The following is a 24,219-nucleotide window of genomic DNA, read 5'->3' on the forward strand; positions in this document are numbered from 1 at the left end:
CAATTTCTACACACTCTCTCTGTGGGCTTCAGAAGCCAGAATGGGCAGGGCCAGGTGTGAGGTGTCCTAGCACACTGAGGCTACAGCACAGCTCCCAGCTCAGGGGGACCCATTTCTGAGGCTAAAGCACCCACCAGGGGCTCCGCCTGTCTTCAGAGGGAAAATCACATCTCAGAACACCAGAGACAGAAAAGAAAGCTCGAATTCAGCAGATACCTGCCAGTGGGCCCTGGAGCGGCAGCCCCAGGAAAAACTGCCATTGCACTGTCAGCTCCCTCCAGCCCTCTCTCAGGTCCCAGCAGGAGGAAGGCTCTGACTAAGCTCAGAGGTCTCAACAAATGGTGGGTTGAACCTCAGAGTTGTTACTAATAGCCCTATAGCTACCTCAAGACTCCACCTGATCAGGGCCAAAATTAAGCCTGGGAGGGCAGCCAGGAAGACAGCAGGGCAGAGAGGAAACACAGGGAGAGGGGGCCCTGGGACCACGTCAGATATGGAGGGAACCAGGGGAACGAGAGCAGCCCTGATGATTTTGCTCCCCACAGCCCCTGCATGTCTGTGTCCCCTGAGAATTCAGGGTGAGGAGCTCACTCTTACCCTTCACCTGGTCCTGGGCTCTGGCAGGCTGACCTGTTTCCTGCCCCAGCCTCACCCATTCTCCGCAGTCGTCACCACTGATGTGGGCAAGCTGATGTCTCTGGTTTGCTGGCCTCTCTCTCTCCACCCAATGGCACCGAGTTAACTTCTTTGCACACTTTATTTTCTGTGATTAAAAAGGAAAGCAATTCTCACTAACGCCATTTCTCAGAGGAGAAAACAGGCACAGGGATGTTCTATGACTTCCTCACGATCACCAAGCTACAAGTGGGAGCTCGGTTTGAATGGAGGTCTACCCAGGCTCCTAAATTTGAGCCATCCTCCAAGGAAAGGACAGCACTGTAAAAGCTCAGTGATTGGGGCGGGACACTTCACTAAGGCCTGACCAGGCTGGTACCCTGATATCCAACTTCCAGCCTCCAGAACTGGGAGAAACATAATTCTGTTTTTGATCAGCTCCCCAGGCTATGGCTCTTTGTTGTAACATCCTGAACTAGCCCAGAAGTGCGATTCCATCACCTGTGTCATACTCCATCATTCAGAAGGGAGTCACTAAGCCCTCAGTGCTGTCTTTGTGGATGCTGCCCACCCTAGGCTGAGATGAAACACAGGGTCTGGGTCTAAATAAAATGGGAAGGCACTGGAAGGTGCAATGTGAGAGGAGGAGAATGTCTGAATTTCATTTAATCTCAACCTCTACTGGTGCAGCATGAAAGAGGAGGTCCAGAGCAAAAGTGTCTTCTCCTGAGACCACACTGTGGACCCCAGGCCCACTGGAGTTCTCTTCCATGCTACCTCTCACCCCTTCTTGTATTTCTTCCATCTGTAAGTGTGTGCAACATCTACAGGGAACATCACACCATGAGTTTTATAAGATCTATCTCAAACACACCTCATGAGTTTCCTAGGAAGGAGATGCTAGCATAACCCCCATTGTGCATGCTGGGGAGGCCCCAAAACACAAAAGGAGTTCTCTACGGTCTCACAACTGCTAGGATAAAGGTTGTTTGACCCAGCACTGTCTCCTCAAACCTGGGACCCTGGTTATATCCAGGTCTTCCCAAGGTGCTGAAGGGGCACACTTTGGCATATTGGTGAAAAGTAAGGAGTTGATGGGGTAGGGTGAGCGGCCCGAAGCCCAGTGGGGCCTTTGAGTAGGTCTTATGGAAAGGAAGAGCTTACAGGATGGAACCTACAAGATGTGACCTCACTTCCTTACTGACAGACCCCAACAGAACTTAGAATTCTGGTAACTAGGCACCCATATTATACACACAGCCCCATTTCCAGCTCAGTTGGGAGTCGACACTCGAGAGAACAACATGTTCTCCTGCTGTGTCCCAACATGCTGCCGACCTCCTCGTCACAGAAGAGGCCAAAATGAGACTGTTTCTCGAGAATACAGACATTGGTTCAACCCTCACCCTCGACGCCTCTGGCCCTTTGCCAGAAGGCACCCACAGGTAACACAGGGCCCAGGGCAGGCACGTCCAGGCCAGGCCTCAGCTGTGTCCATCAGGGCAGTGCTGAGCCCCTCCCCATGTGTTTGGGGGAAACAGGAGAAGAGGGGCCCTCCCTGGATAGGAGCAGGTAGGTTGTCGGGGGTTGGGAGCCTGGTCAGTATGTCAGGTTCAGAGCCCAGACCACGCCTTCAGGATGGGAAGGTGAGTGTCGAGGACAGTTTGTCTGCTCAGATCTGAATCCCAAGACCTCAAGCTGTCATCTGCCGGAGACTTCAACCTCCTCTGGCTGGAGGTCTATGCAGATGCTCCTATGTGCCAAATCCTTTTGGGGAAGGGGGTGCCAGGGAGGAGTTCTAATGGGGGTGTCTCACTATGGGGTCAGCCAGGCAGGCCACTGACACATCTTCGCCGGGCTCACTCTCTTTGCAGAGCTCCACACAGCAGATCAAGCAGGAGCTGTTGGATGGATTCCATTTCTCCATCTTCTTCAAAGAAGGGCAGGGGCCCCCTGCTACCAACCACGGCCAGTGCTGGTCTGGGGTGAGACTGGACACAGAAGGGTCTCCACAGACAGGGACTCTAGAAAACCAGGGTGGACCCAGGACTCAAACAGGAATATGGGGACTCGCTAGGCTCTGTCCTAGGGCTTTCACACTTGAGTGAGCCACTGTCCTCTCCCAAAGGAATCTGGCTACCATTAGTCCCCAGTGGCAACTTGGTTACAGGCAAAGTCCCTTTCACCTATCAGAGGAAAATCAGAGAAAATCCTTTTTTTTTTTTTTTTTTTTTTTTTTGAGACGGAGTCTCGCTCTGTCGCCCAGGCTGGAGTGCAGTGGCCGGATCTCAGCTCACTGCAAGCTGCGCCTCCCGGGTTCACGCCATTCTCCGGCCTCAGCCTCCCGAGTAGCTGGGACTAAAGGCACCCGCCACCTTGCCCGGCTAGTTTTTTGTATTTCTTAATAGAGACGGGGTTTCACCGTGTTAGCCAGGATGGTCTCGATCTGCTGACCTCGTGATCCGCCCGTCTCTTGTTTTCACTTTCTGCTATGCCAGGAGTATCTCAGCATGTTGCTACAAGAATTCGGTATGATGGTAACATTGTAGCACATACTCGTACTGTTATCATTTTAACTCCCCACTCTAAGTGTATGTCCAGCAACAGGCAGCTCCCCTGCCCTGCCGACCTCTTCCAGGACTTAAAATCCAACACTTCTACACAAACAAGTTGGGGAGGTGCTGATTACAACAAAAGAAGGTGAAGCTCCTCTATGCATCTGTGTTTAAAGTGTCATCTCACAGAACTCATCCCTGCAGACCCACCAGGCAGGAACTGCACCCTCGCATGTCACTATAATATTCCTTAAGGAAGGCCATGTTCCACAGCGGGTCAGCCTCTCAGTGCTGTCATGATAAAATTTCCTTTCTAGGCAGCCTTTCTGCAGGAAGCATAATCCTATGTGTGTCCTAATAGGCTGGAGCACTTTCCCAGGGCTGCCATAACATGCACGCTGACTGAAGGGCTTAACCACAGAAATCTGGTTCCTCACAATTCTGGAGACTGGAAGCCCAACGTCAAGCTGTCAGTCTGAGGTGGTTTCTCTGGGCCTCTCTCCTTGTTGTGGAGATGGCGGATTTCTAACTTGGTCAGCACAGGGTCTTCTCTTGAACTTTGTGTGCTGACCACCTCTCCTTGTAAGAACCCCAGGCATATTAACTTAGGGGCCACCCTAATGAACTCACTTCTCCTGAATTACCTCTTGGAGAACTCTGTGTCCAAACACAGTCACATTCTGAGTCTCTGGGGTTTAGAACAGAAACAGTTACATTTGGGGGAGGCGACATAATTCAATCCATAAAATAGACAAATCCCCTGCGGAAGACACACACCCGGGAAAGGGAAATCTGGGTGAAAGGATGTGCAGATAGCAAGTTTCAACAGGTGTAGCCAGTTGACTTTCCAAAAGGGCTCCAGCTGCTCACAGGGTCACCAGCAGCCTCTGAACGTAGCTGCTTCTTTGAACACAACCTCCCCTGAATACTAACATGTTCTTAACTTTTTGTCAATCTGCTGTCTGTGTGGCAGAGAAAATTACCTTGTTTCATTTCCACTTTATACCATACATTTCTGTAACTTTTCCCGGTTTCTATACCTGCCTGCGTTTTCTCTTCCACGAGTCGCCTGGCAGATCCTGGGCCTTGGGATGCACTTCCTCCCACCCTGGAGTCTTCCGGCATTTTCCCCTTGGCCAGGGCTGGGATGGCTGTAGCTGTTTCTCCAGACTCACATTCATGTTAAAGAACAAAAACAATCATATCCCTTTAAGTCAAAGGGTTCTTCTACAGCATCTTGTCCGCTGTGCTGTCACTAAAATAAGGAGGGGATGAGACCTCCCCAGACCCTTCCCTTCCATATAAGAAGCAGAGCTTCAGGTGCCCTAGAGGGAATTTCATCCAGTCCTCCCTGTGGAAGGTGCTCTCTTCTGACCCGGGTGCTGCTGAGCAAGCATCTGACATCCAAAAGCTCGCGTCTCCTCTTCTCCACCATGAGGGTGATTTTTGAGGGTTGCAGGGATGATGCTCTTCATGCAGGCTGTTGATACAGAGGGTGCTATTGCCCCACAGCTGACATTCACCGTGCCGATGCCTTGAAGGCATGAATCATTTTATCCTTCTCCATCCTCACGTGCAATTTTACCTTGAAAGCCTAGAACCCTTTTCACCATGGGCACCCAGGTTCTCCACATGCACAAGTCCCTGAAGGGTTGGTGCTTTTTGGTGTGAGTTCCAGATCCCGATCCTCTGGGGGTTCATGGTGTTACACTGACTCGCATGTCCCTCCTTGTCCCCCTAGTATGGAAATGAGATCTGCAGGATGCCAACTTTCCAGCCCGGCACAGGGGCGAAGCTGTTGGAGTCCCTGGTTCCAGCCTTTCTAACTAAACCCATCTCCTCCTATGCCACCTGCCTGGGTCCCTCCTGGGACTTTATCACCGTGCCACACTTTTTGGAACTACTGGTTAGAAGGTGAGTGTCCATCCCCTCCAAGGCACGGAGGTGCCTCTGTCCCCTACTGGCTGTGTCTTGAAGATGCACCTCTTGGAGCCTCAGCTGGCTCCTGTGGAACAGGGAGTAATGAGAAGATGAACCTCACAGGGTTCTTGTAGGGACTGAATGATCTAAGACACAGCAAACAAAGGGGTCCCTAGAGCCTAAAACTATGGATAACCTACTGTGGGTGCTGTGATTCATGTTTATTACTTTTCTCTTCCCCCTCACTGAAGCAGCTCTCAGCTTTCTGCCGTAATGGCCCATCTCTCTTACTGCTTGGAAAGGCACATAGAAAGCAAGTCTGCTATGGCACTGGTAAAGGATGTCTGAGTTTCCTTCTGGCTGGACTTTCTCCTTGACACAGACAGAAGAGGGGTCCCTTCATGCTGAAAAAGGAGCCACAGGCTCACTCAGACATCTGGAGAGGCTCACTGAGTTTCTCCAATGGTTGGGGTTCACTCATTCAACACATACATACAAAACACCTCAGTTGTGCATCGCTCTTCTTGGGACTTGGCATAATTTCATGAACAAGGCAGATGACAATCCCTGGGCCTCAATTCTACTCAGAGTCAGGTGCTCACAGTAGACAGAACAAACAAATCATATCTACAGAATGTTAGAGGGGAAACCCTCATGGCCTCCTCTATGTATGGTGGCATCCTCCCAGATACTGACTAGAATGACGGAGCCCAACAAGTATAAACTGGGGGGACTTAGGGTTCTGAAGGGCCTCTTCACCCACAAAACATGGGGGGAAATATGTGGACTCTGGCTGGGGAGAGACTAAAGGAGCCCTGGGGTTCATATGTCTTGTAATTCCCACAACAAGGCTGACATCTGGGGACTTCCCCTGCAAGAGGCAAATAGTGAGTTCTGTAAATGGAGACTTAGGTCCCTTGCAAAGGAGATGTGAGGCTGGGGTCACAACTGGCCACTGAGAGACCCATCCCCAGCACCGTGCCTTCCCAGCTCTCCCTGTCCTCCTCCACCCAACATCTGCCCCTACCCTCCTAACCCCAGGACCAGAGGAACCAAACTGGAGCTTTGATGAGCAAGCTGCTCACAAATCTGCCTGGAGCTGAAGTCTTGAGTGCCCAGGTGCACAGTGCTCTGCTCCAGGGCTGTTGGGAACAGAATGTCAGTGGGTCGCTGGGGTGCAGAAGGGTCCGTACAGCCCTGCTACATGGCCAGGTCTGCCCCTTTCAGGACAGCACTGATGGCTTGTGGTAGGGTGGGGCTGTCCTCCACACAGGCAGCAAGAGGCCAGGGACCCAGATCCACACAAGGGTGCCCTGGAGGGTTGTGTGGGAGAAGGCCAGGCCTCTGACTCAGCTGTCCACTCCATCACCAGCACCACCACCTCCATTTTGTTCACCTGGCCCCCTGAAAACACTTCAGTTTGCTGCCAGGCCCTGCAACGGTCATCTTTCTGGATAAAGCTGGCCTTCAGAACCTTCACCTGGCCTGGACTGGGCTTGGAAGACCATCAGGAAATTGTCCTAGGCCAGTTGGTGCTTCCGGAGCCCAAGGAGGCCAAGCCAGACGGTGAGAAGACTTTCAGGGGGTGGTGTTTTGGGGCTACAATTCCCTTAAATTCCATCCAGTCATTTCTATACTTGCAAATCCCAGTGAAGAGTGACTGGAATGGTGACCTTTTCTCCTTTTCCAGATCCTGCTCCACCTCCTGGGCAACACGCATTAACAATGCTGGCCCTGGAGCCAGCACCACCACTGCTGGCGGACCTGCGGCCTGCTCTGGAGCCAGAGTCACCTGTAGCCCTGGATGCACCAGAATATTTACATTCAGCACCAGCACCAGCACCAGGGGAAGGGCCCCCTCCAGGAACAGTGCTGGAGCCACCGTCAGCCCCAGAGTCACCCTGTCCCTGTCCCGGGACTGTCAAGAGCCAACACACTGAGGAGCTGCCGGACATCACGACCTTCCCTCCCAGGCTGCTGGCAGAGCAGCTGACCCTCATAGATGCGGTGAGCAGCTGGGCTTTCCAGGCTGTGCGTCTGGCACCAGCTGTCTCAGACCAGCCTCTCCCTGAGGAGCGGCCAATGTCCTGGGTCCACTTTCAGCCCCACTTCTTACCAACCATGGGATCTGGATGAGTTTCCTCACCCACAAGCCTTCCCTGTCTGCATGTGGACAGCAGAGATGGGACATCGCCCGTGCCAGCTGCACAGACTGACTGTGCAGACTGAATGACAGGGGATGGACAGAAAGCAGGACAGGGCAGGTGATCACCGAGGGGCAGGCAGGGCCATGGGTCACTCACCCAGCTGCTCGGGAGCCTCACTACCCTCAGCACTTATTAGGTACCTGATGCATACTAGATTCTACGGCAAACACCGAAACAGAGCCCAAGGTTGCAGCTGCTGCCAGGAAACTGCACCAGTAGGGAGAGAAGGAGTAGAGGGCTGATTGGGATGGGAGGAAGACGAGGCCTCAGGATGGGGAGGCCTGAGCCACCTTCTACTTCTTGGAGTGAGGATGGCCTGGGAGAAAATTTCACTCTCTTCCCACCCTTGTTGGGTTCTGGGCCATGATGCATTCAGGGCCCTCAGTGGGCAGAAAACCAAACCCAGGGACTCCCACAAGTCTGGAGCCCATTTTAAAGTTTTCTGAGCTCCAGCTCTGTTCCTGCCAGAGACTGTGGATGACTGTGAGCTCACTTCCTGCCTGGGACTGTGGGTGACTCTGAGCTGGGCTGTGCTATGTCCATGACACTCTCCTACTCCCCCAAAGGATCTCTTCAAGAAGATGGAGCTTTATGAATGCTTGGGCTCCATCTGGGGCCAACGACATCAGAAGGGGAGTGAGCATGTGGCACCCACAGTTTGTGCCACCATTGCACACTTCAACAGGCTCACCAACTGTGTCACCACCTCCTGCCTCGGGGACCACAGCTTGAGGGCCCAGGATAGGGCCAGGGTGGTGGAGCACTGGATCAAGGTCGCCAGGGTAAGCCATGGTTGGGCCTCGGGATTCCCTCTCTAAAAATGGGGAACTGCCTCTTCTCCTCCATCGGCTTTCAGGATTGGCATCTGCATCTCCAGCCTGAGCCCTGCACATCCCCTAAGCCCTTCTTCCCACAGCTTCCCTGACCTTGACCCCCATGGCCCAGTAGTGGCTGCTCACTTCTGACCTGGGACCTTCCTTGGGTTGAACTGAAATCTTCCTAGATGAGTGACATTCACTCAGCCCCAGGTGTACCCTCCTGAGGCTCCCTGGGCCTCTGCTTCATTCAGGAAGGGAGATCTCAGCAGAGGGGGCTGAGGCTGAAGTGGGTCTGACTCCAACTCTGGACCTCACAGCTCACTCTTCCCTCTCCAGGAGTGCCTACGCCTCAACAACTTCTCCGCGGTGCACGCCATCGTCTCTGCTCTGCGCAGCAACCCAATACATCGGCTACACAAGACGTGGGCAGGAGTGTCCAGGTGAGGAGCTCCCTCCACGGGAGCACCAGTGTTGACTTAAGGACCCATAGGTCTCCCCATGTGCCCTCAACGACTCTGAAAGGCTCTTGGAGAACAGGGACGGTGGAGGCAGGGATGGGCTGGTAGGTGTGGTCACTAAGCTGCCCTGGACTCCTAGGCAGGATTTCTAACTCAGGAGTAAGGTTTTTTAACCATCAGGAACAGAATGGTGCCAATTGGAGGCTATCAGGTGTTTCTACCCAGCAGTGGAACTGTGTCCAGCTGGAAGCTGTGAACACGCAGGGGCTCATGTGAAGTGGAGATGGGCCAGGGGAGGAGCATGACAGTCCCACCCTGGTCCACTGGAGCCCTTGTCATCAGATGACCCCACTGGAAACTCTCATGCAGGAAGCTGAGATTCATTGAGTTTTCAAACAAGAGGGATTGGAACTCACAAATCTCCCCCTTGATTCCCAAATTTACCCTTTTTTCTTTCCTCTGTCAATAGCAAAAGCACAAAATATCTAAAAGAACTCTGCAAAAAAGACACTGCAGTGAAGAGGGACCTGCTGATCAAGGTACAGTGGAGTCTGGGAGATGCGGGACAAGTGTTTAAGGGTCAGAGAAAAGAGTGAGTTTGGAAGGGCATCGGACCTGGTGTGCAGTGGTTATTTTGTAATGTTTTGACTTATCTACAAAAAGTGGACTTGAAAAATTCCTTCCATGCCTACTTTGGGCAAACAGGAGGAGAGGTGTGTGGGTCGATGGGCGCGTGGGGGGACGGAGGCAGGAGGCCCTGGAAATGGGATGTGGCAATGGCTGCTGGGCTTCTGAGTGAGGGTGATGAGTGGCAGCATTAGCAGGGCTCTGGCTCCCATGCTGGTCCATGCTGCTGGCATGGAGCTTCCTCCAGGCTGGCGGGTGATCATTGCAGGTGGGACTTTCTTCCTTCCTCAAACTGGGAGCAATTCCTCAGGAAGCCAGGCCTCTGCTGCTGCTTCTGTCTGCAGCGCACCTCCATGGGCAGGGACTGCAGTCCACACTGGGGAAAAGAGGGAACCACAACAGAGGAAGCTCAAGTGCCAGGGAGTCCAGTAGACTACCCAGCTATCGGTACCAATGGGCAAACTGAGGACAGATGTATGTGCTTGCTGGGACTCCCCGCTATGCCCTTTGTAGACATCTGAAAATGGTCATGTCACAGGATTCTCACCAGTTAGCAGTGACACATGCTCATGACAAGTATCTGGGGGATCCATGCATTCCTAGGGGATCCTCCCTAACCAGATCTCAGAAACCTCCATGCAAATGAGAAGGCAACATGTCACCCCACCCAGGATTCTGGAAAACCCTGCCATATCCGTCAGACATGTCACCTCAGGAGGCCACATCCTGAGTGGAGGAAGAGAGAGTTCTGTGCACGGAACTCCACTGGGGGATCACTGGCGAGGCCAAACCATGGATTTGGCATGGCGCAAACCCAGTTTGTGTGGCAGAGACTCCAGTGGGGCTCAGATACGCAGGTGCCACTTAACCAGGTCTCCTAAAATGCCCTGTCCCTTTCCCATCACGACACTGCAAGGCTGGAGACCTAGACACTCAGAGACTCCAGAGAACAAGACCCTGATGGGTGGTGGTGCTGGGATATGGGCTGAAGGCAGCCGAGACAGAGCCTCCAGGAGGGGGAGGAGGTGCCCTCTCTTTTGGGGCGCTGGGGAGTCACTGCCCACTCTTGGTCTCTGTTTCCTTATCTGGAAAATGAAGGGATGCTGAGCCTGTAGCGCGGGCATCACAGGGCGGAAATGAGGTTCGAGAAAAGAAAGCAATTGGAGGGTGCTCTTGAATGGTTCTTCCTCAGAGGGATGAGGGGGAGAACAATGACAACAGCTACAGGTAACAGTACTCAGAAGGTCCTGTGAGGTAGCTGTGGTTTTCATGGCTCTTTACAGAAGAGGAAACAGTCTCAGGGAGGCCTGGCTGCATGATTGGGTGACACACATACGCAGTGTCGAGCTGGCAAGTGGTATGAGCACTGTGCCAGGTGACTCACGCCAGTCCCTGGGGATCCAAGTGTGGGGTGGCTGGGGTATAACTGGGGGAAGGGAAGACAGCCTCACTGTCCCTGTCCCTGACACCTGGCAGGCGGGGAGCTTTAAGGTGGCCACCCAGGAGAGGAACCCCCAGAGAGCCCAGATGAGGCTACGGAGACAGAAGGAGGTGAGTGAGACTGTGGCATGGAGGGACCGCAGGGGATCAGAGGACAGGGCTCTTTTCCCCACCAGCTGGAGGCCTCCATATCAACACAGCGGGGGCTTCCTCCCCAGCCCTGCCCTCCTATGGCCACTGGGCCTGGAAAACCTCCATTGGAGAGACCAGAGCAAGGGTCTGGGAAAGCAGAACTCAGAGTGTCCCTAGGGTAAGGCTGGGAACACAGGCCCTTGTGACTTGTTAAAATCCCACCATAGAGGTAACTAGGAGTGATTGCCAGACTTGGAGGTCAGCTGGAATAGAGGAGGCAGAGAATTGGGAAAAGCAGCTGAGGGTCTTTTGCTGCTACAACTGGGACACCTCGGGAGGGGGTTCTGGGAGACAGGGGCTGATGGGATTTCATGGGACAGGGCCTTGGGCAGGCACCTCAGGGTCAATACTCATCACCACTACCCCCCCCACACCTCCCCACCCCTCCATGGCACAGGGCGTGGTCCCCTTCCTGGGGGATTTTCTGACTGAGTTACACAAGTTGGATTCGGCCATCCCGGATGATCTGGATGTGAGTGAGCCTGGGGCAGGCTGCTTGGAAACCAGGATCCTGAGGCTTGGGAGGACAGGGGCCTGGACGGAGCCCTTAGATCTTAGCCCTTGGAAAACCTCCTCTCCTGAGAGTCTCAAAGCTGCTCCTGTGGGAGGGGGTGCCAGGCCCATCTCATTACCTCTGACTGACAGAGGCTCCATGGCAATCACCAGTCCCTATCCCTGAGTGGTGAAGCTGCAGAGCTGCCTGACTGCAACGCTGCTGAGCGGTGTGGGCTGAGCTGGACTCAGCCTCTCCCTAGGGTAGTCCCATAATAGGAGGGTGAAATTGAGCCTTTCCAAGGGCAGACAGTTCCAGGGTCACTGAGTGCTTTCTTTCTATGAGAAACCTCAGTTTCTCTGTCATCTCAGAGGGTTGGGGCAGAAGGTCCCTGAGCCCCAGCTCCCATGGCCCCTGCCCTAGAGCCCGGAGCCTGAGGCAGGTTCAAGTCCTGTCGTGTGCACATCCCCTGACCCTGGTGGCCCTGGCAGTAGTGCAGCATGGGAAGGGATGGGGTGGGGCTGTTGTGGGCCAGGGACCTTTCTGATGGGCTCTATCTGCCTTCCAGGGCAACAGCAACAAGAGGAGGAAGGTGAGCAGCTAGGGCATTCACACTGGATGAGGGTAGGGATGTGGACGTCACAGTCCACCCTGGGCAGGACACTCCCTGGCTCCATCCTCTACATCTTAGTTTTACTGGGAGGGTTTGACACACACAGGAGGAGGAGACCTATCCCAGTGGAGAAAGTGGGAAAGGCACTGGAATGAAAGACCAGTTCCTGCAGGAGGGGCTGTTTACATCCAACTCTGGGAACAGGCTGGGGGCTGCATGGGGCCTCTTCACAGAATGGCCCTAGGGACCAAGCCCCTTGTCCCTGCCTGCCAAAGGTCCCGTCAGTGTCTTCCACCCAGGCCCTGTCAGCATCCTGTCCTCTGTCTCTAGGAGGTCCGAGTTCTGCAGGAAATGCAGCTGCTCCAAGTGGCTGCTATGAATTACAAACTTCGGCCTCTGGAGAAATTTGTCACTTGTCTCTCAAGAATGGAGCAGCTCAGTGACAAGGAGAGGTGAGGACCTGGCACATGGAAAGAGGGTGGGAGAAAGGTCTCCATTATTTTTTAACGTGGTCTGGCTCTGCTGCCCAGGCTGCACTGCAGTGTCACCATCTCTGCTCACTGCAACATCTGCCTCCTGGGCTCAAGCCCTTCCTCAGCCTCCCAAGGAGGTGGGACTACTGTTATCCACCACCGTGTCCGGTTGTTCTCCTGTTGTTGTTCTGGTACATGTGGGGTTTCACGATGATGTCCAGGCTGGTCTCAAACTCCTGGCCTCAAGCAATCCACCCACCTCAGCCTCCCAAAGTACTGACAGTACAGGTGTGAGCCACCCAACCTGGCCTAGAGGAGGCTCTCTGTGGACAGCTGCAGAGCGCCTATGGCCATGACTCCATGGCCAGCATCAAGCCCTGTTGCATGGGGACTGCTGGGGACCCAGGATTCCAGCTGGGCAGGCACTGAGAGGGGACCTGATGTGTGGCTCATGGTGGCCTCACGGCTGCCTCTCTGTCCTGCAGCTACGAGCTGTCCTGTCACCTGGAGCCCGAATCCCAGTAGGCTGGAAACATCCTGCAGTGGCTGGGGCCCTATTGGGATGCTGGCTAGAACACCAGCTCTGCATCATCCTTCACCCAGACCGGAGACACCACGAAACCACATCTAGGTGGCTGGCAGCTCAGCTACATCTTGACCCCACTGCTCAACTCCAGCTGCTCCTGCTGGCCCGGATCAGGCCATGGGACTTTTGCATGTCAGGCGGGAAACCATTTTGTTTATTTTCTTTAGTGTATAAGTAACAGTTTTTTTTCTTAGCTTTCATTAAAATAAAATTTTAAAACACTATTCAGAATGTTCTATAGTTGTTGGAATGAGAACAGTAACTCCAGTGCAGTAACCGTATACCAGTCTTTAGGATTCATAGTCTAGCATGTCAAATTGAGGCTATGGCTGAACAAGTCATGGAATAGCGTTCACGTTACACCTACCAACAGTTTAATGTTTTCCTTCTTTATTCAAATTAATTATTCCTAACTCTGTTTAAGGAAAACAAAAAATAAAACAAACAAAAAAAACACTTAAAAACCACAGTATGTCTCCCAATCTATGTCACTTGTTCTACTGACCAGTTACTCTCAAACATATATTCTAGTTAAATTCAAGTTCCACTGGGTTACTCTACTTTTTTAAGTTGTAAATATTTAATGAATCACTTAAATATTTACTGAAGGGCTGGAGATGGGAGGTAGTTATGCAAGTGGTAGGGCTGGCCTTCTCCAGAAGTCCTGTGCACTAGGGAGCTGGCCATGAGTCTCCAGGAAATACAGATAAACTTTTCCCACTATGGATCTTCCCAGACTTTCTGACACCTCTCCCCTAAGGGAACATCAAGGAAGGAGAGGATTGTTTGAACCCAGTATCTAAAGGATGTCCCACAGCTTAATTTGAACACAAGCCCCACTGTGGTATATCAGACAAAAACAAGTCAAAGAAATCAACATTTCAGGGTCTGAAATATGATACCCCCAAATCAACACAAAATAAACACTTAAATCCAGTCCTGGAGCCACAAGGCTCCTATAAGAAAAGTGGGAGTTTATTTTAGCAAAACTTATATCTATGCATGCAGTTTGCAAAAAAGAAAGAAAACAAAAGCAAAAATTATATATGGCAACAAACCCTTAGGCCATGCAATTGATTTGGCATTCCTTTTTCTTTCTTATTTTTTGTTCTTTTTGGATGGGACACAAAAATCACTGCTAACAAATATGAATACAAACACACGGGACTATACATCATTTTAGAGCTTCTGCATGGGAAAGAGAAACAATGAACCATTAAAGAAGGCATCCTGATGAGTTCATGTCCTTTGTAGGGACATGGATGAAGCTGGAAACCATCATTCTCAGCAAACTATTGCAAGAACAGAAAACCAAACACTGCATGTTCTCACTCATAGGTGGGAATTGAACACTGAGAACACTCGGACACGGGAAGGGGAACATCACACACTGGGGCCTGTGGTGGGTTCGGGGATTGGGGGAGGGATAGAATAGGAGACATACCTAATGTAAATGATGAGTTAACGGGTGCAGCACATCAACATGGCAAATGTATGCATATGTAACAAACCTGCACGTTGTGCACATGTACCCTAGAACATAAACTGTAATAATAATAAAAAAAAGAAGGCATCCTACACATTGAAAGAAAGTTCAGCAGAAACATATCTGTGAAAGGGGTTGCAATCTAACATGTATGAGAAACTAACACTACTCTGGGAAAATGAACAAAATCTAATACCCAAGCTAAAACTGGGCAAAGAACCTGAACAGGCACATCTTTTCAGATGTAATCACGAAATTGACTGACAGGTCACAGAGAAGTTGCTCAACTTCACTAATCATCACACACATGTCTGAGTGCAAACCACACTCAGATACCTCTCACTCTAATTAGGATGAAACTTACCAAAAACAACAAAAAACCCATACATTCACAGGCAGTGGCCAATGTAGAAGTGCAGAAAAAGAGATTTTATACACTATTGGTGGGAATGTACATTACTATACACACGAAGGAAAACAGCTGAAGGTGCCTTAGACATTTTACAACTACCTGTTCACCTAGGAATACCACCACTGGTTATACACAGAAAGCACATGAAATCTGTTATGTTGAAGGGATATCGGCCTTCTTATGGCAATTGAAGCACTATGCACAATAGTGAAGGTATCCAATCAACCTACCTGTTCATGCATAGATAAAGGGATAAAGAAACTGTGATACACAAGGCAGCAGAGAAAGAGGACACTGGTCCACTTTTGGTGAAAATGCAAAGTAGTTCAGACACCATGGAAAGCACTTCGGAGATGGCTCAAGGAACTTGAACCAGAACTACCATCTGACCCAGCAATCCCACCACTGGGGTATACACAGAGGAAAATAAATCCTTCTCTCCAAAACACACATGCACACAAATGGTCATGGCAGCAGTATTTACAATGGCAAACACATGAAATCAGCCTAGGCACCCATCAACAATGGATCAGAAAAGGAAAATGTGGTACATATATACCACAAAAAACTAGGCAGCCATTAAAAAAAAAGAGAGAGAAAGAAATCATGTCCTTGGCAGCAACATGAAAGGAGCTGGAGGTCATTATCTAAAGAGAAATAAGGAAAAAACAGAACACCAAATACCACATGTTCTCATTTATAGGGTGGAGCTAACATTGAATACACCCTACCGTAAAAGTGAAAACAACAGACACTGGTGACTATCCGATGAAAAAGGAAGAAGGGATGAGGTATGTGCTGAAGACCTACCTGGTGGGTACACCCACTGCCTGCATGATCAGGTTGCTTGGACCCCAAGTCTCAGTGTCATGGAATATACCAAAGGCAGTAACTAATCTGCATTTGTACCCTTTAGTCTATAATACACATAGAAATTATGTTAAAAAATACAAACTTAGAAGCTAAAAGCATGAATGAAAAACACAAACTTTTATAATTATCCAAACAATCTTTTATTGGCATAAACTAACAAAGTGGACAGAATGAGGAAACCAAATATTCAACCCCAATTTACATATAGTGAACACGTTTTTCAAAAGAACACCAAAAAGATGCAATTGGAAAAAAAGAGCCTGTTCAATAGATGATTTTGAGCAAACTGAATATTCACATACAAAACATGAAATAGGACCCTTATGTCACGCAATACAAAAATCAATGCAAAATACATTAAAGACCTAAAACTCAATTCTGAAACCACAAAACTCCTACAAGAAAACATAGGGTGTGCATTATTTTAGAAAAGAAATCCATACATGAAGGCTGCTAAAGGTATTTAAAAAACATTAAAACAAAGGAAACACTCCAAGAAAACACCCATAGACAAGGTAATGGCTTGGCACTTTCACTGAAAAGCTGGGGACCCGGTTCCACGGAACAGTGGAACACATTAGAAGTCCCAGATATAAACCTGCACACCTGAAACCATCGATAATTGCAAAAAAAACAAGAAAAATAAGCAATGGAGAAAGGACTCCCTATCAGCAAGTGGTGCTGAGATAAGTGGCCTAGCTAGATGTAGAAGAAATAACACTGAGCCCCTATGTCTCACCATGTACAGAAAGCAACTCAAAATGAATCAAAGACTGAAATGTAAAATGCTGGGCTGGACACAGTGGCTCATTCCTGGAATCCAAGCACTCCGGGAGGTCGAAGCAGGCGGATGACTTGAGGTCCTGGAATTTGAGACCACCCTGGCCAACATGGTGAAGCCGGTGTCTAAGAAAAAACCAAAAGGTTAGCTGGGCGTGGTGGCACGTGCCTGTACTCCCAGCTACTCAGGAGAATGAGGCAGAAGAATCACTTGAATCCAGAAGCTGGAAGGTGCAGTGAGCCGAGATCACTCCATTGTATTCCAGCCCATATGAGAAAGTGAGACTTGGTCTGTAAATAAATACGTAAATATATAAAAATCCAATACCTGAAACTATAAAAAAAAAAAAATCCTGCATGAGAATCTAGCAAATACCCTTCTTGACAGAGGCTTTGGTAAAGCATTTATATGTCAAGTCCCCAAAAGCAATGGCAACAAAAACAATTACTGGTAAGTGGGACCTAAAACACAAAAGAGCTGCTGCACAGAACAAGAAACAACCACAGAGTCAGCACACAGCCTATAGAATGAGGGAAAACATTCCCCAACTATGCATCTGAAAAACGTCTAATATCTACAATTTACCGTAAAGACCTTAAACAAATAAAATCAGAAAGAAAAAAAAAAACAACTTATAAAAGGGCAACGAACATGAACACTTAAAAGGAGGTGTACCAGTAACTAACGAGCATGAAAACATGTTCGATCTCACTGATCATCAGAGAAATGCAAATCAGAAGCATACTGAGATACCATCTCACACTGGTCAGAATGGCAATTATGACACACAGTCCACAACAACAGAGGCTGGTGGGGCAGATGAGCAAAGAAATGCAGGTCCACTGTTGGGGGAAATGCAAACTAGTTCAGATCCCCTGGGGAGCAGTGTGGACATTTCTCAAAGAACCTAAAAGAGAACTACCACCCAACGCTGCAACCCCACTCCTAAGGATCTATCTGAGGGAAAATTCTTCCATGAAAAACACACATGCACTCATATGTTCACGGCAGTACTACTCACAATGGTAAAGACATGGAGTCAGCCTTGGTGCCCATCAGCAGTGGATCAGAGAAAGGAAATGTGGTACATACACACCACGGAACACTACACAGTCATAAAAAAAGATCCATGCTCTTACCAGAAACCTGGACAGAGCCGTACGCCATTATGAACAAAAGGCAAGAACAGAAAACCAAAATTTTCAAAACAGTTACAAAGGTCAGTTGTGAATATTCTCTCCACAGAGAAATCATAACTCTGGAGCTCACAGAGGTGCCAGACACTGCAACTTCATTATGATGCTACGTTTACACAGATCAAATGGTCCCTTGCACCCGCTGGTTATACACACATACTCTACAGCAATGAAACTGCTGTCCCATTTTGGTAATGTTCATTCTCACCGGAGTGAGATGATATCTGAGTGCGGTTTTGATTGACTTCTCGTGAGGATCAGTAATGTTGATTCAGAATCTTTTACCTGTGCATCCTTCTCAGGTCTTCAGGTTCTTTGGCCAGTCTTACACATCAAATTGAAACAAGTTCATGATAACTTGCCAAACATCTCTAACCATAGCAAAATGCAAATTGAAACCACACTTAGATATTGGTAACAGGTACAGAGTGACGCTCAGATACAAGAAATCCGTCCTGGTGTTCTATTGCACAGCAGGGTGACTAGGTGACTATGGTCAACAGAATCTAGAAAATTTTTTCAAAATCAGCTGAAAAATATGGTTCTGAATATTCTCTCCACAGAGAAATAATAATGACGGAATGTCACAGAGATGCCAGAGACGGTAATTTGATCATGTTGCTACACATACATATGTGAAAACGTCCCTTGCACCCTTGGGTTGTATACACACACACACACACACACACACTCTCTAGAAACAAAACTGCTATCACATATTGGTAGTATTCATTCTAACTGGAGTGAGATGAAATCTGAGTGTGATTTTCACTTACACTTTTGTGTGCATCATCAATGGTGAGAATCTTCTCTTTGACCTGTGCATCATCCTCATGTCTTCAGGTCCTCTGCCCAGGCCTACACAACAAATTAACAACAAATTCACAATAACGTAGCAAGTACCACTTATCATACACACACAAAAATAAAAAAAACACCCAAGATTCCATCTCACTCTACATGCAACAGATGCTACAAGAAAAAAGTTGAAACATATGAAAACACAATCCAGTCAAGGTGTGGATTTCCGGAGGAGGCACTTGTCTCCACATGTGGTGGGAAATGGTAAACTAGTATGCACACTAAAGAAACCACTTGGATGTTCCTTGAAATCGTAAAACTACAACTACCATTTTCTCCAGCAATTCTATTCCTAGGTATATACACAGAGGACATGATCAGGTCATGGAAGAGATTATCTGTCATCCCAGGTGGAATTCAGCCCTATGCCCAAAAGCCAAGATAAGAAATCAGCTTACCTGTCCATCCACAGATGAGGGGATGAAGAATCTCTTGTACACAGACACAATGACATACTTTTGCGCCATCAAAATTCATGGAATCCTATCATTCCAGCAACATGGCTGCACCTGCAGATATTATGTTCAATCAAATCAGAAAGGCAGACAAAGACCAAGCCTGTATGTTCTCACTCATGTGGGAGTTGAAAAATTTAACTCTCCAAAGGTGAAAATACAGTAGTGGTCACCACAGACTAGGTGGAGGAGAGGACATCAAGGATTGGCAATAGGTACACAGAGAGTTACAGGAGAGGAATACATTCTGGTATTCCATTCCAAAGCAGGGCGATGATACTTAACAATATGGTCATGCTGATTTCCAAGTAGCTATCAAGGAGGATATTCAATGTTCACACATTGAAGATATCAAACCTACACGTGGTCACAAGCATGGGAAACTCCGATTTTATCCATACTCAAGGTATACAAACAAGTATCACAATGTCCCAATGCACCCCTAATTCTGGACATTAAGTATAAAACAAACGTTTTATGAAATATTAACAATACACGGCTAAATGTTCACATGGAACCACTAAAGACCCAAAGAACCTGAATATGCAAAGCAATTCTAGGGAATACAAACTCAATTGGAGGCCGCACACTCCCCAATTTCAAATTACATGTAACACCTCCACTCATCCAAAAATTACAGTAGTGGCATAAAAATGAATCCATGAACCTAGGGACAGAAGAGAAACTAAACACACACCTGTATGTGGTCAACACATTTTTTTCAAAGAACGCCTAGAAGATGCAATGAGGCCATGTGCTGTGGCACCTGTACTCCTAGCGCTTTCAGAGAAGGGGAAAAAGGATGAGATGAGGAGTCAGCAGTCTGTTCAATTGAGCAGTCTGAAATGACTGGATAGCCACATACAAAAGAATGAAATAAGACGTTGATGTTATACAATACACAAACAGAAACTCAAAATACATTAAACCCTAAACACAAGACCTAAAAGCATAAAACTGCTAAAGGAAAACACAGAGTGAGCTTAAGTTTAGGAAAACCTTAATCTAAGCTCACAGAATGTAAAAGCAAACAATAGAAAAAAGAGAAAAACAGAAAAAAACCACTTCCAACAACAGAAGTCAAAAACTCTAGTTTTTGTTATTGACTTTACCTTACAAAAACAATCACTGCTAGCCAGTCGTGCTGGCTCACACCTGTAAACCCAGGACATTGGGAGGCCGGGGCAGGTGGATCACCTGAGGTCAGGAGTTCAACACCAGCCTGGCCAACATGGTGAAACCCTGTCTCTACTAAAAATACAAAAATTAGCCAGGAGTGGTTGCATACACCTGTAGTCCCAGCTACTCGGGAGGCTCAGACAAGAGAATCGCTCAAACCTGCGTAGTGGACGTTGCAGTGAGCCAAGATCATGACACCCCACTCCAGCCTGGGCAACAGAGCGAGACTCCATTTCAAAAATTAAATAAATAAATAAATAAAAATTTTAACATCACAACTAAAATAATCAAGAAACAAAAACAAAAACAAAAAACCTGAAGAAGTTCTGCACATTAAAGGAAACAATGCACCAACCAACACTCAGAAGGCATTCTTCAGATACAAAGGACATTATAAGGAATCATGTATCTGATACTACCATACCACTGAGGAGCAAAACACACAAAACCAAGTAACCCATCCAAAACTGGGACACAATCCTGAATAGACATTACTAAAAAGACAATACACAATTCACTAACATGTAAAAAGGGAGGTTCTCAACATTACTAGTCATCTCTAAACTGTAAATGAAAACCACGCTCAGATACACACTCACCCTAATTTGAACAAATAAAAGAAACCAATTATTTCAAACAAATTCCCTGGAGGAAGTTGTATAAACAGATACTCTCACACACTGTTGGGAGAAATCACTGTTACTACAGGCACTATGAAAACCTCTTGGAGCTTCCCAATCAAAAAAGAAACTGCCATTTCATCTGGAAATTCCAGCAGTGGGTATATACTTAGGGACAGTGAAATCACTCCATGGAAGCTATAGCTGCCTTCCCAGGTTGACCGAAGCAGTACACACAATAGCCAAGGTATGCAATCAACCTACCTGTCCATCAACTGATGAAGGGATGAAGGAACTTCAGTATATAGACACAACAAAATACGCCCCAACAATAAAGATTGATGACATAATATCCTTTGTGGCAACACAGATAAACCTGGATCTCTTTCAATAGAGCTAGAAAGGAGAGGAACACTGAAGGTTCACACCGCAAACAAATAAAAACTAGACATGGAAATACATAAGCAAAACACCCTGACTTCATCATTCCTCGAAGTACGCAAGTAAACAAAATCCCACTGTACGCCCTAATTTTGGACATGTATGACAAACCCAATTTTAAAACTATAAATGGACAATGGCAAAATTCAGACAACCATAGAAGACCCTGAAAATCCAAAGCACTTCCCAGAAAGAGAAAATCACTTGAATGCCTCACACTTCCCGATGTCAAATTACATCGAAAAGCTATACCTACTGAGGCAGCAAGGAACTGGCATAAAAATAGAAACATATATCATTGGACAGTATCAGGTAGAAAACAGACAAACCTGAATGCACTCACAGTCAACAGATTTCTCAAAAGACCCGATGCAGTGGCTCATGGCTGTAATCCCAACATTTTGGGAGGCAATGGCAGGTGGACCACTTGATGTCAGGGGTTTGGGATCAGCCTGGCTAACACGGTGAAACACCATCTCTTATAATAAAAATAGAAAAATTAGCCGGCATGGTGGTATGTGACTGTAATTCCAGCTACTTGGGGGCTAAGGCAGGAGAATCGCCTGGATCTGGGAGGCAGAGGTTGCAGTGAGCCAAGATCACACCACTTCACTCTAGCCTGGGCAAAAAAGCAACACTCTGTATCAAAACAAACAAATAAACAAACAAACAAAAAAAACCCAAACAAAATGGGAAACGACTATTCTGTAAATGACCTTGAGAAAACTGGAAACCCACACACAAAACATGGAAACCTCCTTGAGCTTATCCTTAACCCTTATGCAAGGGACACAAGTACTGCAATGTCCCCATTGCACCCCTCATTCTGGACATGCAGTAAGAACCAAACTTGTCATGAAATGTAACTATACACAGCTAAAAATTCACATGGAACTACCATAGACTCTGAACATGCAAAGCAATCCTAGGAAATATAAACTCGTCTGGAGGCCTCACACTGTTTAATTTCAAATTACATGGAAAAGATCTACTCATCCGAAGACTATGGCAGTGGCCTAACAATGAAACCATGCAGACATGACAGAACCTAAACGTACATCTGTATGGAGTCAACACACTGTTTTCAAGAGAATGCCTGGAAGATGTAATGAGGAGTGGGATGTCTGTTCAATTAATGAATCTGAAAATACTGGGTATCCACATGAAAAAGAATGAAATAGGACCTTTATGTTACACAATACACAAATACCAACTCGAAATAAATGAAAACCTAAACACAAGACCCAAAAGCATAAAACTTCTACAGAAAAACACAGAGTGAGTGGAAGCTCAGGGCAACTTCATCTATGCTCATAGGTTGCAAAAAGAAAAAACAGGAAATATATGGAAAATACACTCAAAATCAATGAAATGCATCCAAATTGTGATTTTCTTTCTGGCCTGACCCAAAATCGCTGCTAACAAAAGGAAAACTCAACACGTGAAAAAGAAAACTCAAGAACTACGGCATGGTAAAGGGAGCAATGAACCAATCAACAATGAGAAGGCATCCTTCATATAGAGAGGACATGATGAGGAATCATTTATCTGAAAGAGGTTGTTACATGGTATGCACGAGAAACTAATGCTACTAAGAGGCGAAACATGCAAAACCAAGTATCCCAGCCAAAGTTGGGCAATGAACTTGAAGAGACATTTCTCAAAAGTCCCAGCTACTCAGGAAGCTGAGGTGGGAGTGAGCTGAGATTGCACCCCTGCACTCCAGCTTGAGCAACCAGAGCCAGACACTATCTCAAAAAAAAAAAAAAAAAAATGGAAAAAAGAAATAAACTAAGCTGAGAAAGGCAAACATCACATTGTCTTACTCAGGAGGAATCCACAAAACTTTATTTCATACAACTAGTAAGCATAACTGTTCTTACCACGGGTTGGGGCTCAAAGGTGGGGCATGGTCAGAGATTGGAAACAGGTATAAAGTTACATATTCCATGAGAGGAATGAAGCCTGTAGTTCTTTTCCACAGCAGCAGGGTGACTAGGTCTAACGTTATCAGAGTGTACTTTTCAAGAAAGCTAGAAAAGAGAATTCTGAATGTCTTCACCTCAAAGGAATAATAACTCTATGAGGAAAGAGAGATGCTAAATACCCTGATTTCATCATTACACAATGTACACACGGACCAAAGTGTCTCATTCTACCCTCTGGTAGTACACCTTTACCACAGGGTAAATTTTTGTAAAGAAATGTAAGGGAACAGGCTGAGCATGGTGGCTCACACCTGCAATCCCAGCACTTTCAGAGGCTGAGGCAGGTGCATAGCTTGCGTCCACGAGTTCAAGATCAGCCTGGCCAACATGCTGAAACCCCATCTCTACTAAAAACACAAAAATTAGCTGGGCATGGTGGTGCTTGCCTGTAATCGCAGGTACTCGGGAGGCTAAGGCAGGAGTATCGCTTGAACCCAGGAGGTGGAGGTTGCAGTGAGCCAAGATTGCACCACTGCACTCCAGTCTGGGCAACAGAGTGAGACACTGTCTCAAAAAAAAAAAAAAAAAAAGACGACGTTCAAGTGATCAACCAACATGAAAAAATGCACAACCTCACTGCAATGCAAATCCCAAACACAATGAGATATCATCTCACGTTGGTCACAATGGGCATTTTTTCAAAGTCAAAACAACATGCTGGCGAGGCAGCAAAGGAAAGGGAACGCTGCTACACTCTTGGTCAATGTGAAAACTAGCCCTCACTGCCCCTACCCCAGCTCGGCTCACTCCACCACTTCTTCACGTAGGTTTTATTTCTGTTTCTTTGTTTTCAAGTGGAAATTCACAAAATTTATTACACTTATTATCTGTCTATATTTTCCCTGTATAAGTGTCTATTTCTTTCATTTGGTTTAGATTGCTGTGGTGGTGGTTGTTGCCAATTTGCAAATGTTTCCTATGAATCCTAGA

At 47.6% G+C, this 24,219-nt stretch overlaps 2 protein-coding genes across 4 annotated transcripts in view; one reads left to right on the forward strand and one right to left on the reverse strand.

The window, feature by feature from the left end:
• The window catches only part of LOC144331908 (uncharacterized), a 112,146-nt gene that overhangs the window by 30,966 nt on the left and 56,961 nt on the right, over positions 1–24,219 (reverse strand). For both annotated transcript variants that reach the window (XR_013399509.1, XM_077950611.1), the window contains exons 4-6: positions 19,005–19,115; positions 18,522–18,603; positions 598–763 (exon numbers count right to left, since the gene is read on the reverse strand). The gene's annotated coding sequence lies outside the window, so the exon portion shown is untranslated. The remainder of the gene's footprint in view (positions 1–597; positions 764–18,521; positions 18,604–19,004; positions 19,116–24,219) is intronic.
• On the forward strand, positions 2,433–13,071 carry LOC144329369 (ral-GDS-related protein-like). Of its 2 annotated transcripts, XM_028828652.2 has the most exons (12): positions 2,433–2,600; positions 4,912–5,084; positions 6,463–6,656; positions 6,781–7,097; positions 7,864–8,079; positions 8,452–8,555; positions 9,043–9,112; positions 10,677–10,751; positions 11,230–11,304; positions 11,894–11,917; positions 12,269–12,390; positions 12,897–13,071. In XM_028828652.2, the coding sequence occupies exons 1-12, from the start codon at positions 2,433–2,435 to the stop codon at positions 12,934–12,936; spliced, it is 1,578 nt and encodes a 525-aa protein (XP_028684485.2). In that variant the 3' UTR covers positions 12,937–13,071. The 2 variants fall into 2 exon arrangements, with proteins under 2 accessions (XP_028684485.2, XP_028684495.2); XM_028828662.2 differs by lacking the exons at positions 2,433–2,600; positions 4,912–5,084 and adding an exon at positions 6,020–6,337.

The sequence above is a fragment of the Macaca mulatta genome, chromosome 10 (genome assembly GCF_049350105.2).
Source record: "Macaca mulatta isolate MMU2019108-1 chromosome 10, T2T-MMU8v2.0, whole genome shotgun sequence".
Classification (NCBI taxonomy): Eukaryota; Metazoa; Chordata; class Mammalia; order Primates; family Cercopithecidae; genus Macaca; species Macaca mulatta.